General features: G+C 43.6%; 1 protein-coding gene across 1 annotated transcript; it reads right to left on the bottom strand.

Annotated features, from left to right (window-relative positions):
* Positions 1–545: 545 nt before the first annotated feature.
* Positions 546–743, bottom strand: CCR75_005170 (uncharacterized protein; the record flags this gene model as incomplete). The annotated part of the gene is made up of 1 exon (XM_067963252.1): positions 546–743. One exon carries the CDS (start codon positions 741–743, stop codon positions 546–548), a length of 198 nt encoding a protein of 65 aa, XP_067818193.1.
* Between the last annotated feature and the right edge of the window lie 14,638 nt (positions 744–15,381).

The raw sequence follows: 15,381 nt of genomic DNA, 5'->3' as shown, positions 1-15,381 counted from the left end.
AAACATCCCAAAAAGTGGAACATTTTGATATTTTGCAAAATCGGGAAGGTGTGATTACAAGAATTCGCAGGAAGGGTGTGAAAACAAGGCAGCATTTCCCTAAATAACGAGATGTGATAAAAAGGTAGACACGACAATATTTCTTGTCAAAGGCTTAAATGTAACATAGTTAGCATGAAAACTAAGGGCCTCAATCAATAAATTACCTCGGTATTTGCCTTTAACTCAACAGCTACGCCACGTAGCACACATCAACAAAGAGACGTCAGCCCGCTTTTCGGTGCATGAATTTTCGTAAATTCGCTATACCAAACGAGTCATCCCACACAGAAAATCTGCACAAAAGTTGAGTTGGCGAATGCTTAGAGAGGTAGCTGAAGATGCATATGTTGATACGTAGTGAGATGGACACCCAACTGAGAAAAATACAAAAGTGTTGTTTTCGAATTAATTAAATGTTTAATTGAAGTTTCGTAAACTCGCTTCGAGGGACACCAGAAGCACTGCTGAAAAGACGTGGCGCGTTTAATCTCCTTTATTATGGTCTACGCTGCTACATAACGGCGAACAACCGTAGGATTGCTTTGGCCATGCTTCAATTCGTTGTATGAAATTGATTTAAAGTGTCGAGGTTTTTCAATTGCTGGGACCGCGGTCTTCTTCGTCGGATCTGCTGTGGTCGTAGCTTTGGTCATGATTAAAAGCGTTGCCCCAGCCACGAAGATCAAGAAACTTGTGCGCATTGCTACTGATTGAAGGAGCCGAATTGTTTGAGGATGCAAAAAGTATAATGAAGTCGGGCAATCAAGCAAAATTTACCTTTCATTGTCATTTGCGATCAACAACATAAGAGGATGAGGCTAATTGCTAAAGTGGGGCAACCGGCAAAGAAAAAAGAAACGTAGATGGATGGGCAATCCTTATAGCTATCTTTAGATTATGAGCAAAAAACAACTCAAGTCCGATTGTAATTTTAATGAACTGATTTGTTTATGAATGGTGCGGCCTTTTTGTCAATTTCCGTGCAAGTCGCGTACTGTCACGTAGCATACCATGAAGAATGCGTCAGCCCGAGCTCTAATACATTGCTCGGTACTTAAGCCTCTTGTTTTTTAGAGTGAGATCTTATGTAGTATTGTCAAAGGCGAAAATGGCTCAATCGAACTCCGCACTGTTTTCGGTGCATCTGTGGGATCAGTTTAAGGAAGCGTCGATTTTAATGTTCAACTGAAGGATAGCCTTGTTGTTTTGCATAAAAGGCTAGTCAACTTTTATCCTACGCTGTGGCAGAGCGGTTGACACCAATGATGCAGTGCCAAATCGTTGCACACTTTTCATTTTCCGTTCGTTGCCAATTGTTGCACATCGACGATGCCTATCAGTGACTGACTCTACGGCAAAAGCGCAAAGACGAAAATCGCAACGACGTAATACTTACATGGAAGCATATTTAATATACATCGCATGATAATATTTGCTCGGCCGGTCCTTGCGTGCTATCACATTCAAATTTCCGCGAGAACATATGCTTGATTATGCTTTGGTCGTTTGCATTTGCTTTTGACATTCGTCAGATGTTCGAGATCGCCGTAAGTGTTATTTTGTACTAAACTCGGCGCTAACGCACGAGTGAAAGCTTACTGATCAATGCAGTGATCCCATCAGCTACAGCGAAGCAGCTTATCTAGAGAAAAAAATCCGAATTACGGCTTTAAATGTGTGGATAACGACAGAGAATGTTCCAGATTAGAGTTGCGTGTACTGTATGGACTTCATCAGGGTGTGCAAACAGACGCATCCAAGCACCCGCTGTTTCCCTCGGACGCTTTCATGATAATTCGCTGCTGATGTCCCACATCTCCTAGCGGCGCCATCCGGCCCTATGCTCTGAGCACAGCTCATGATAAAAAAGACAAGGAGAAACTGCTCAATCGCAGAGCCGCATTAATAGTTTTTATACCTAAAGGGGGCCATAACCACGTGTCACAATAAATTGTTTAAGAAGCCAATTTCTTTAAGGCATGAAATCTCTTACAGTATTTACAAATTCCCATCTAAATACGGATCTTAGCAACTTTGTCGCACTCGACGGAACATCCGCATGAAATCGACGTGTTGTGGGAGCTGTGACATATTGCAATATAATTTCTTCGACAGCTTTTCCATAGAGACAAGAACATTAAACGACAGCCCGTCGAGCTGTTTAAAAACACTTTGTCGAAGTTGTGCGTTATTGTAGCTCAATTTCATGACATTCGGTGTTTTATAGCCTCGAAGTGGCCAATTTCCTGACGGAAGCGACAACTTCGTTTATCCCATTCGATAGCAACTATATGCCACGACCGCTTTCTACCATCAGCTGCGGCTGCGCATTTGCAAGATGGCAAAAAGATGTCCTCGAGAATACAATAAATAATTCCTCAATACACTTTCAATCCCAAGAATTTCCATCTGTCTTTTTACAAAGTGACAAAAAGAAAAAGTTGAAGCCTGAAACGGTGTGTTCCGTTACATAGTAATATTATCTATAAGAGGAATAATAAATATTATTTCGTACGAGAGGAAATAAATACAGCAGTAAGAAATTACTAATTTTGATAATTTTGACTTAAATAGTCCCAATACTACCAAATTTGGTAATATGGATGCAATAAGATATTAGCTCTATTGATTGGTTGACGTAAGTCCAAATCAACCCCGCCGATCGTTATAAGACACGATTGTGCGGTGCGCAAGGAGGCGCCATACTCAGTTAGTTATTAATATAATAAGTTCAGTAGTAGTTAAAGATCGTTACGTAGGAAATTAAATATATTAACACAGCATTATTTTTCTCTATTCTTAAGCCTTAGTCTAGACCCTTAAAGCTAAGGTCTTTTAGCTTCATATAAACATCTCCGGGAGATCTACTATCTCCTCGGTAGATTCTGACGAATTCATGGCAGATGTGAACGGCGACGACCTTGCTCTGTAGTGAAGTTTCGAGGCACCTAAGCTACACTGTAATCAGTGTAAGGTTAAGTAGTACTTATCAGTACTAGTAAAAGGTGCCCGTTAAGCCTGGTAGCACTTCTTACTCCGTTCAACGGCCCACGCACGTTCCATCCGACAAGGACATGTTAGATGAAGAAGGAGAGAGCTTTGAAGCCCCTCAAGAAGGCTATTACGCAGCGCGTAAAGGTTTACTCATTTGAGTGACCTCATATGGAGAGCAATCGAACGAATGAGCTCGGTCGTAGACAGACCAGCCGTTGGTGTCATGCTGGACAGGAATGAACAGCCTGCGGCCATAGACAAAGTCATACGACATGAACTCGACGGGACCGAGAGAAAGTAGACTTGCTTCACCCGCAAGGCTCTCGACACACGGAGGTGTTGAGAGGATAGGGTGCTCGACAATTGGAACTGTTGAGACAGCAGCATTTACATGCTGCTGATGGACCGGCGCTTTTGCGTCGACCCGAAAGCTTAAAGATCGAAATCTCAAATTTTAAGGCAGATGAAGGCGACTCCCTTTTAAGATGGTTTGTCGAATCTGACGACACCATTGACGCTCGCCGTATCAGTAATGATGCGACAAAACTGAAATTTGGCATGACCTACTTAGCTGGACAGAATGGGGTATTTAAGACCAGTCTAAGGCAAACACTTGAGCCGCCACGTGCCAAATTCAGGGCTCGAGCCGAGCTCCTGGATTTGAAGCCCAACATACCTGGTCGATAGTTTCATAGCTCATCAGATTGATGAACAAACACAGGCATCTGTGTTATATTATAGTCTTGCAGACGGTCCTGTCACTACTCACCTATCCCGTCTTGAACTAGAGACGCAAGACCAAGCGATATCTGTAGCGGAAAGGAGAACTTCAGTCTTAATGGCTTTGTCCACTCTGGAGCTTATCGTCCTCCGACGACAAGAAAACGGAGGCCCAGAACCCTTGGACCTCTTGTATGTTGAGAGCGAGAAGCCCTCGCTCTTCAAGTCACAACGATTGCAAAAGTGCAATCATTGTCAAAAGACGGGCAACTATGCCTATGAGTGTTGTGCCTCACGGCCAGTGCTTCTAAACATTAAGTGAAACGATCGACCTCCCGCTAGGAACAGCAGAGAACGCGGATCCGACACTGTTGCGAAATCGCAACGGCGAGGTAGATCGTCAAAAGACGATCGGGGTTAGTAGGTGCGGAGCGTCCTACTGATTCAGCAACGTCGAAAGAATTTGCAGGCCTTTTGACGAAAGTTGCTCCTCACCCACAAACTTGTGTGTAACTGCTCCAGGGGATAAGTTTAAACTCATCACCCTGAAAACAAAAGTGTCAAATAAGTTGCCACTTAATTATCCAGTGGATTGTGGAGCGTCGAATATTTTTATAATTGGACCAATCGCTAGAATATCGCAGACTCAGGAGAAATAGCCGATCTGCTTGCTGATATCAACCCTGATATTGAGCGTGATATCCCTCTAACGAGGATGACAGTTAGCAACAGATGCATCTGTAACAGTAAAGAATAGAGTAGTTGGCACCCAATACACGTTAAAGGGTATTTAATACGATGATGATTTCATCGTACTAAATTCAACAAATTTGATGTCATCCTTGGAGTACTATGGCTTAGAAAGTACGAGCCATGTATAATTGGCAGCATCAAGCCGTGACGATGTCTGTCTTTCGTTCATCAGAGAGTCATCTTATGAATGTCTCAAATGGTCCACAAGCGTTTAGATGTCCTACGAATGCGTGTGATAGCCTCACTTGATTGTTTGCACGACTGCAAACAAGTATTCAGTGTGACAACCCATCACACTGTGGAGTTAGCACTTGACGGCAGCGCACAAGCACAGGCAGTGTGAAGCTCGACCACTCGGAGAATCTAAGTGGATCGGAACAAGGCTCTTTGCTATACAGAAGCAACATCTAACAGGGACTCAAACGCCTGTTTATTAGAGACCGTACATAAATTCTAAATCGACTGGAAAGTCGACCGTAGAAAGGATAAATACACTCGGCATGAAATCGACCTGATTTCCAGGTTCGAAATGCTGTATCATGAAGCAATGGCCATTGCCTCGTGAACGAGTATGAGCGATCAACAAGTCCTTTGCCAATCGCTTAGGAGAGGACAGTCAACCTCTCCACATAGCCCTCCGGTTTTCTGTGTGCGAAAAGTGGCGATTGTACATGCGTTCAATAAGTTGACTGATGCAATATCCCGGCTTAAACGGAAATGACCTAATCATTGACGGTTTGTCAAAAAGTGCTATTTTTTATTTTTTAGCCTCTGGACCTGACGGTTTGATTTATCAGATTCTTATGCGTGAACAGGATATCCCGTTCACAGCAGAAAGCACCAAGCGGAATGCTATTGGAATGGCTGATTTTGCCACAAAGGCCTAATAATGCCCTTGCAACATTCAGCAGATGTGTAACCAAACTGCTGAGATCGGTGCGGGATTTCAGATTGAGTTATTTTGATGGCATCTTCGTTCATAGACGAGCCATGAACGGAAAGTTGAAATTGAAGTGCATCGTACTTACGTCCGCAAGGACTTACACTTATGCTTACGCATAAGTTAAATGGAAATCTCAAGAAGTGTATATGATGCAAGCGAAACACCACTTCTTGGGTGCGTCGTGGGTAAACACGAGTTGTTGCCGATAATATAATCTGCCATCAACAATCAGTGCATGCATCTACAAAGCATATACCGTTTTCCGTGAGATGCTTATGCCATCCACGTATACCCACCTTGTTTGAAACTGACTCTTTTTCAAGGGGGATGGGTGACTCGCTCGAGCAAAGAACTTTCGAGTTTTTGTTCATCACACATTGGCCCTAAGGTCAACGCGAAGCTTACCAATATTAATTCGAACAGCATTGAAGAGGCCAAATTAGTAATAGCGGTAAAGCTATTGCTGACCTTGACAACAATGATACTGATAGACGCAGCATCAAAAACAATAACATCAGTGAAAATAATAATGCTCTCACTAATGAGGAGATTGACATCTCCGTAGTGCGAACCGGTCGCAGCGTTAACGAAAATCAAAAAGAGTCAGCACGCGATTTTCTTCTGGCTAGAGAAGCAGTGGTCCGCTTCGTATAGGATTCCATCGCTGATGCGGTAAGTCGACAGAAACGGACATTTGAAAAAATGGAAGAGCAAATATTTTTTATGTTATCTACCTAGTCCTACTTTCTACGGCTGACTTATAAAGAAACGTAGTGACGAATGTAGGCAGTAATAAGTTAGTGCTCAAGTTTATCGGCCCGTTTCAAGTATTGAACAGCCAAGGCAATGCATACAAGATCGAGCTGCCTCGTAAGATGCACACGCATCCTACGTTTCAGGTTGGGCGTCTCCGCTCCTGAGGAAGCATTAGTCCCTCCAAAACGAGCGTCAAAAGATATTTTCCTTGGAGGAAAGAGTGGATCGTCTGGTTCATGAAAGCCAGACTCTGTCCCGAGATTATCACTCTTGAGCTCGGGACCATCAGGCTTTGGTAGACGCATTAGATTTTTGGGGTGAGTCCGAATTGGAAGAAGCTTCGCGCTGATGGTCCTTTCCTTTGCCAGTTGATCAGTGGCAGCTCGCGCACAAATTTTCAACTGGTCACGTGAAACATTATCAACCGTCATTGCTAACTCGCGGCGACGCGATACCTCGTGATTAATGTCCTTCGTCAAATAGTGGAGGACGTCCTTCAAATTACAATGTTATTTCGGGCTCGTCAAATGAGGCTAAACCGATTTTTTCTCCCTTTCCACATTTATTGACGGATTTCGAGTGGCGAGAAGCGGTTTCTTGTCGATCGCCTCTCGAACCACCGTGAGATAAAACGGGACCGATCGAGTTATCTCGTTTGTTAGCGAGGGTAAGCATTCTCGCATGATAGTTGGGAGGTTCTGTCCCTTCTGATGATGGACGTTCCGGGCCTCGTACGACAGTACGATGAGACCCATCTTCCTCGACAGAGGCTCCATCCGAGAACGAGCGCTTCCCACGCTCGTTAAAGGATTCGAGGTTCTTGATCCCTTGACATATCTTGTAAGAGATGAGCGTTTTCCAATTAAGATAGGTAAGGGAATATGCTTTCTTAGGGGCATGACCTACACCCTTCAAAAGCATGGGCATGAGATCCCCCACGAGAAGCAAGGTATCGTTGCCTCTCTAGACAAATGGGGCAACTTATAGCGTGCACCTACCACGGTTTGTCTTTCGAACCATTCACGGAAATTATGCAATTCGTCAACTCAGGCCTCGCGGTCTATGCTTTGTACATTCTGGACAAATGCCTTCAAAGCTTGAAACATAGGTTTCACATTCTTTGATCGCTTACAAGTGTACCATTGATGCCGAAAAAAGGCATCTTTGAAAAATTTTGTTTCATTATCACAAGGCTTGTGAAGCCTCGATGAGTCGAATAACGGAATACTGTATCGGTCGTTGGCCATGCCAAATCAACGGGCTAGGTTACCCTAAGAGCAACCAAGGCTTCTTTCCGGAAGCGAGTCGCAACGTATTGCGATTCCTCTCCTGTTGACTCATGTTAACGCTAGCATGGCTCTCGAAGCGATCCTTAGAACCACTTCTTTCCTGGTGATGCAAACTAGCACCACTAGCAGCATTCTATCGTTCACGATTACTTAGTGCATACTAACGTCACAAGAGTGGTCGTCGCTCAAAGAGTCATCGGCAGATGACTCCCCACCAAAGGGTTCCGACGGTCGAACAACATCGTTTCTCACCTCTTGTTTATCACGTTAGAACCCGAAGGATTAACGAAATCGGCCCCGAATGATCTTGCATCCTATACAGTAGCCGCTGAGTCGGGCGATGATGGTGACTTGGACCAGTCACCTACAATGGCAGTAGCAGATAACATATTCCAGTCACCTCCAATGGGAGTAGGAGGTGCCGAATTCCTCACATTAGACGCTAATGCGTCCACTGAAACATTTGCATTACCAGCATCTGCACTGATCCGTACAGCTGTCGGGTTTGAGACCTTACGGGCTACCCGCACAGACTTGTTAGTAACCATGCGCAAACGAATTCATTTCTGTTCAAAATCAATGATGCGATGAAATTGGAAATTTTAGCAAAAACCAATTATGCAAAATTACAGGAAAAGACATAATGGTATTTCATGTCACCCTACATCAGTCACTATAGCGACTGTTGGTTAGAGGGTGATGTAACGGGGTGTCCCGCTAATAAAATATAATTCATATAAGAGTAATAACAAATAATTATTTCCTAGAAAAGAGAATAAGCAAAGAAGTACAAAATTATAATCTTTTTTAACTTTGACGTAAATAGTTCCAATACTACCAAATTTGGTAATAATTAATGCAATAAGATATTAGCTCTACTGATTGGTTGATTTAATTTCAAATCAACCCCGCCAATCGTTATAAGACACGCTTGTGCGGTGCGCAAAGAGGCGCCATACTTAGTTAGTTATTAATATAATAAGCTTAGTAGTACATAGAAGATCGTTACGTAGAAAACTTATATATAAATACAGTTTTACTTTTTCTTTTATATTCAAAGTCTTAGTCTAGACCCTTAAAGTTAAGTATCCTTAGCTTTATAAAAACGTTCCTCTGTACATTTGGGTACGTGAAGGTTTGAGGCATATTAAATACATTGTAATCAGTGTAAGATTAACTAGTACTTTATAACTAGTGAAAGGTGCCCCGTTACAAAGCCCACATAGCGTGGGCACGATAAATTTGAGCACAACTCCGGAAGCAGGTGCATTCGTTTGAAAAAAATATTTCTCGTTTCTCCGTCAACTCCAGAACCGAAGCCATGACAGCGAAGAAGTAACTTATCATCGAATATCTCCCTCATTTACATATCCGGCACAAAAAGACACGATAGGCCACTGCAAATGTTTTTCCCAAAGATGCGGCGAAAGCCATCACGTCGAAAGTTTTCACAATCCATGACTTCCTAGGCTCAAATACTTATTCAACACGATATTAAAGGAGCCTCTGGACGCGATCATGACCTCGGTGCTCGCGACCATATTCGGCAACGGCAGAACGTTTAAACTCTTTACGAAATAAACGTTCGAGGCCGGCTCGGTCAACGCCAAGTGGTTGCCGTTGCTGGAGAAACCTTTCGAACAAGCCGATGTGAAGCTGCCTATTTTTAAAAAGTTGTTCCGAGTTACGGGCTAACGTTGCCCTAATTTTGCACAATTTTATTAAGTACACTTTGTATCTTAACGGGATGGTAATTACTTAAGTGATGTAATTGAACGTACCACTTGGGTGTAGTTCACATTGTGACCCACCCTTGTGAATGTGATGCACATGCACCTATAGGGCACCGAACTATTTGTGGCTTATGCAGATCACGCATCATTGCAGACCACAATAAACCTACCGCTTCTCTCGCCTTGAATGCCAAGATGGCTTACATTCTTCTTTGACCTTAGTTCCAAAGTTTAATACAAGCTGAAAAGGTGGGAAGGCTTGGAAGCCGGGGCATCGGAAAGCCCGTAGGGTATCATCAGCCACCTGAAAGCATACATCTTGGGGTTCTAACTGCTACTAGCGGAGTCGCATGTATAGTTAATAATAGGCTGACGTTTTATCGCGCAGACCAGACTTCGAGGTAAGACACCAGAAAAGTTTGTCTGGTGCTATGGTACAAGTTGAGTCGTCAGCGTTGGCAGCCATACCACGTTTCGAACTCATTGGCTACGAAATAAAGGAGAGCAAAGTCAGGACGTACATCGTCGCCTGCTATTTGATCACTTCGGTGGACGAAAGGTTTCTCTTCCTTTGCACCTGAAGGCTAAGCTAAGTTGCTTAAGCTCCAGCGATAGCCTGTTAGGGCATCAGCTGGAACCTTGTGATATCTTAAAATCTATGTGCCTCATGAAACAGATCTTAAGCTGATGATCCCTTACGAGCTCCATGATGCACCATAAAGTGGGCACCTGGGCCTTGAAAAGACATTTTTACGAGTTCAAAGGAATGTTGGTGGCCACACTATATCGATGGGTGGCCAACTATATTCGCTCATGCGAACAGTGTCAGCGCATAAAGCCTGCGCCGTCCAGCAGTGCGCATTTTAAACCGATACCGATTCCAACAGATTGTTAGATGTCGGTCAGTCAGGACTTGATGTTTGGCATAACACCTGACTACAAGGGTCAGACGGGGCTCGTCGTTTTGTAGACGGGCTGAGTAAAACTGTGCATTTCGCACCAAACAAAACAGTGATCAAAGTCAAGGAGGCAGCTCTCTTGTTCCTGAATCATGTGTACCGACAACACGGAATGCCCGAGTCCTACGCCTAACATACCTGGATAGTTGTATCGTGAGTCATCAAATTGATGAGCAAACACAGGTATCTATGTTTATTAAAAGGTCTCGCAGAGGGTCTTGTCAAGACTCACCTGTTCCACCTTGAACTAGAGACGCAAGACCAAGCGATATCTATAGCGGAATAGAGAACTTCAGTTTTAAATAGGCTTTGTCCACTCTGAAATTTATCTTCCTCCGTGACGACAAGAAAACCGAGGTCCAGAACCATAGGACCTCTCGTGTGTGGGGAGCGGAAAACCCTCGCTCTTTAAGTTACAAACGATTGCAAAAGTGCAGTCATTGTCAAAAGACGGGCCAAAAGACGGGCCACTACGCCTACGGTGTGGTGCCTCACGGCCAGGGCTTATATACACTAAGCGAACGATTGACCTCCCGCTTGAACAGCGGAAGACGAGGATCCGACGCTGTTGCGAAATCGAAACGACGAGGTGGATCGTCAAGAAATGATCGGGGTCAGTAGGTGCGGATCTCCCTGCTGATCCAGCAATGCATAAAAATTTGCAGGCCTTTTGACGAAAATTACTATTCACAAACGATCATTGTGTGTAACTGCCCCAGAGGATGAGGTTAATCTCATCACCCTGAAAGTTATAGTGACAAATAATTTTTTCCTCCAGTCCTAAGTCGATTGTGAGGCGTCGAACGATTTCATTCGATGCCAATCGCTAGAAGATCGCAGACTCAAATTTATTGCGCAAGATATGCCTCTAGCGAGGATGACAGTGCACCTAGCAACAGGCGCATCTGTAACCGTAAAAAAACGATTAGTTGGTAGCCAATACCCGTTAAAGGGTAAAGATAAGATGATGATTTCATCATATTGGATTTGGATGACAAATTTGATGTCATCTTTGGAATACCATGGCTCAGAAAGCACGAGCATAGCATACAGCGTAAAGCCGTGGTGATGCCTGCCTCACGTTTATCAGATGACCATTTGAGCGTATGAATGTCCTACTAATGAGTGCGATGGCCTCATTTGTGGGTAAGTCGTTTGCACGACTTCACAAGACCTCAGTGTGAATACACATCACACTATAAAGTTAGATCCCGATGGCTGTGCACAAGCACAGGCAGTGTGAAGCTCGACCACTCGGGGAATCTAAGTGGATCGAAACAAGAATATTTGCTAAAAAGAAGCAACATCGAAGAAAATCTCAAACGCCTGTGTACAAGAGACCGTACATAAATTCTAAATCGACTGGAAAGTCGACTGTAGAAAGGATAAATACACTCGACATGAAATCGACCTGATTCCAGGTTCGAAATGCTGTATCATGAAGCAATGACCATTCACTCGGAACACTGCTGACTATGTAAACTTCTGATCATCCAGAGACAGAAGGTCAGACGAAACGTGTCAATCGCGTCCTCGAAGAGACCTCGAAGAGTTACTTCAACGTTACGTCCAAGCTTATCCAAATTGGAGCGAGGTTTTACCGATGGTCGAATTCGCCATCAACAATTCGGTGCATGCGTCTACAACGCATCTACCATTCTTCGTGAATGGCTTACGCCATCCACGCATACTCACTTAATTAGAGGGAATCGCTAGTTTAAGGGGGGGGTGGACTCGCACGAGCAAAAGCAACTCTGGCTCGTGCTCATCACGCGTCAAAGCGACGCGAATGTTGTCGATGTCGACACAATCGACATTGAAGAAGAAAAAAATCTCATGGCAGTGCGCGCAAAGCGCACTGGAAAGACAAACAAATGAGTCAGCAGAGGAAATTCTGCTTGCTCGAGAAACAGCTGTCCGTTTCGTGAGGGACTTTATTGCCAACGCTGTGGACCGGTAGAAAAGAAACGCAGACAAATATGGGAAATGTTCTTTCATTTGAAATAAATGATCTAGTACTACTGTATACGGTAAACCTACCTAAGCATGTACTCACTAATGTGGGTAGTAGTAAACTACTACCCAAGTTCATTGGGCAAATCCGTGTACTGCATCGCAGAGGCAATGCGTACACAGTAGAATTGCCACGAAGGATGCGAATGCATCCTACATTTTACGTTGGTCGGCTCCACCCGCACCATTAGTATGCGGTTTCTTTCGCGGACGGATCTGACCACCCCTTTCAAGAATCCCCAAAAGATTCTTGTGATCACGAACTAGACTCTCATGTTGAGTCTGGAGATTCTCATGCCGGGTCCGAAATTTCTCGAAATCGCGATGAGCTGACGACAGTTCATAACGAAGAGCGTGATACTTGCGAACTTACTTCAACATTAAGTACGCACATTTGGAACAGTTTCCAGGCGTTCGATACGGTGAGTCTGCACCGTCTGCTCCACCGAGTGTGCTTACCGCGCTCGTGATCAAGACCCTCCTCCAATACGTGGAGGTAGTGGTCGAGTTTGTCGATCTTCGACTCTAGATCTGACGCACGGTTCGGATCTATTTTTCCTCCTCTACCACAAGCGTTGAAGGATTTCCACGGTGGTCAACGTTTCCTTGTGGAACGCATCGTAAGCCACCGTGATTGAAGGGGCAGCGAACGAGTTATCTTGTTTTTATCTATCTTGTTCACTGGCGCGGTTATCCACCTTCGCATGACAGCTGGAAGCCTCGTTCTCAGCTGGTTGCTGACGTTGAGGGCCTCGTCCGTCAATATGACGAGACCCCTGCGATGGATCAGAAGGTCCACTGGAAAACACGCGCCCAAAGCGCCTGTAATTCGATTGCAAAACGTCAATCGCATCGCGCATCTCGATAGAGATGCGAGCCCTTTCCTAGGGCGAAGAAAGGGAATAAACATCCTCTTTCACCCGTTTCGTGTTGTCGACACAACACGGACAGGGATCACCCCACGTGAGGCACGGAAGTCCTGCCTCACGAGACAACCGATGCAGTTTAAATCTCGCACCGGTCGGAGTTCGTTTTTCAAACCTAACGCGAATCGCATTAAGTCTTTGAAGCCAGGATTCGCGTCCAATGTCTTTGACATTGCAAATGACCGCGTTCCAGGCTTGCATCAACGAGGTTTTATCTCGCTTATTGTTGACACTATTCCATTGATGCTTGAGATAAGCATCGAGATAAAGATCCTCCTTCAGCGCGAAAGTTCTTTGCGCTGGGATCAAGGCCATGTAGCTTCGACACAATAAATAAACGGTATTTGTTGTGAGGAGTAGTCTCTCCATACAAGCAACTGACTAGCCGTTCGAGCAAAAGCCACTGCTTCTTTTCAGGGGCAAGACGAGACGTTTTATTGTCTGCACTCCCCTGAGTGCACTGAAGCAGGGGTATCAAACGAACTTTTACTATGATAGCCTACGCCATCGTCATCACCACGCACAGGGATGAGTGCGGGCGACGACACGGGAGGCGGTGCTGGCGATGAGTTATCATCATCCTCGTCGGAATTAAACATGCTATAGCGAACGCTATTAGCACGACTGTCCGATTGAGATCCCTGATTGGAAGGCTTATAGTTATCCGCCTAACGACGTTCAGGCGACTTTTATGCTCTCCCCGAATCGGAAATTTCGTCCGATTCGCATTTATAGTCGACCTCCAAAGAGGGGCCCACTTGCACCCGCAACATCTAGTGTTGCGGGAGAAGGTGCAACTACGGCAGACGAAATGTCTGCCGTAAGAGACAATAATGCGTCGACCGCGGCTGCATGTACTGCAGCCGAAGGTTCCGCATCAAACGCTGATCGCATGGACTTATTAACTATGCGATAGAATTGAAAATGATGGTTCTGACCAATCATAATCGTTTTTAATTAAGTGGTCTTACTGTATCTCTCGCTAAAGGGAAGGGTGATTTAATGGGGTGTATCGCTACATGAAATTAACACTTAAAGATTGTTAATTAATATGTTATCTAAAACGAAGATAACATTTAAAAAATATTACTTTACGTAGTTAAAGCTTATCTATATCTACTTGCTCCGCAGTCCAGTCAGCACTGGAAACGCGCAAGAGAGAGACAGATAAGACTTTATTACATGTTTTGTATTAGTATATAATTAAGTTAGTATTAAATAGATAGAAATAGAAGAACTTGATTGTATTAAATACAGTTTACCTTTAATCTTCTTTAAAGAAAGTGTTTGAAAGAAAGTCTTTCTCTGCACGTACTACTGTACGTGAAGTGACGTGTGGCACCACTTGCACTGAAGCAGTACAAGTCGGCAGTGCCCCATTACACACAGCGCCTCTTTGCGCATCGCCCCATCGTTTCTTGTAACGATTGGCGGGGTCAACTCGAAGTTAAATCAACCAAATAATAGAACCACATTCTTGTTGCATTAATATTACCAAATTTGGTTATATTGGAAATATTATGTCAAATTATAAAATGAATATAACTCTTTACTTCTTTATTATTTTCCTGTTCTCAAAAAAAATATTTGTTATTAATCTTTTAGGAAGTAATATACATTTATAGTTGCCACCCGTGCTGGATACTACCTTTTTTCTCTCCTCATACAACCACTTCTGTGTTATAAGCATTGGAAGAGATTCCATACATGTAATGAGGTGTCCCGTTTAATGAATAATATTTTCTATAGGATGAATAAAAAATATTATTTTTATAAAAGAACGTATTAATGAACATCCTTGTATAATCTTATTCAACATTTTCAATGTAATCAAATCTGGTAATATTGAAGTAACAAAACAATATATTTGTTTATTGGTCGATTTAAGCTTAAACTAACCCCGCCATCGCTGCTAGACGCACGAATTAGCGCTGGCAGTGCATAGATTTAAATTAATCAATTAAAGTCAGTAGATAGAAAGGAACCTAAATATATAAGTACAATTTTGCTTTTTCCCTATAAGAAGCCTTTTGTGTTGTCGTATACCTGAAATAATTGGAGGCACCTCACCTAGTACTGAAGCAGTACTATCGAAAAATGCCGCTTTAAATTACTTCATATTTAAGCTGAGCAGATCTATCTTATAAATGTGTCCTGCAGCACGGGCATACGATTAGTCTCATCGACTTTTGCAATTTATAATCTTACGAAATCATCAAAACTCCATCAGAATTTCTTGACAGTACGTTAAAG

The sequence above is a fragment of the Bremia lactucae genome, linkage group LG6 (assembly GCF_004359215.1).
Source record: "Bremia lactucae strain SF5 linkage group LG6, whole genome shotgun sequence".
Taxonomy (NCBI): Eukaryota; Oomycota; class Peronosporomycetes; order Peronosporales; family Peronosporaceae; genus Bremia; species Bremia lactucae.
The sequence above is the reverse complement of the archived record's forward strand: the minus strand, read 5'-3'. Positions and strand labels throughout refer to the sequence as shown.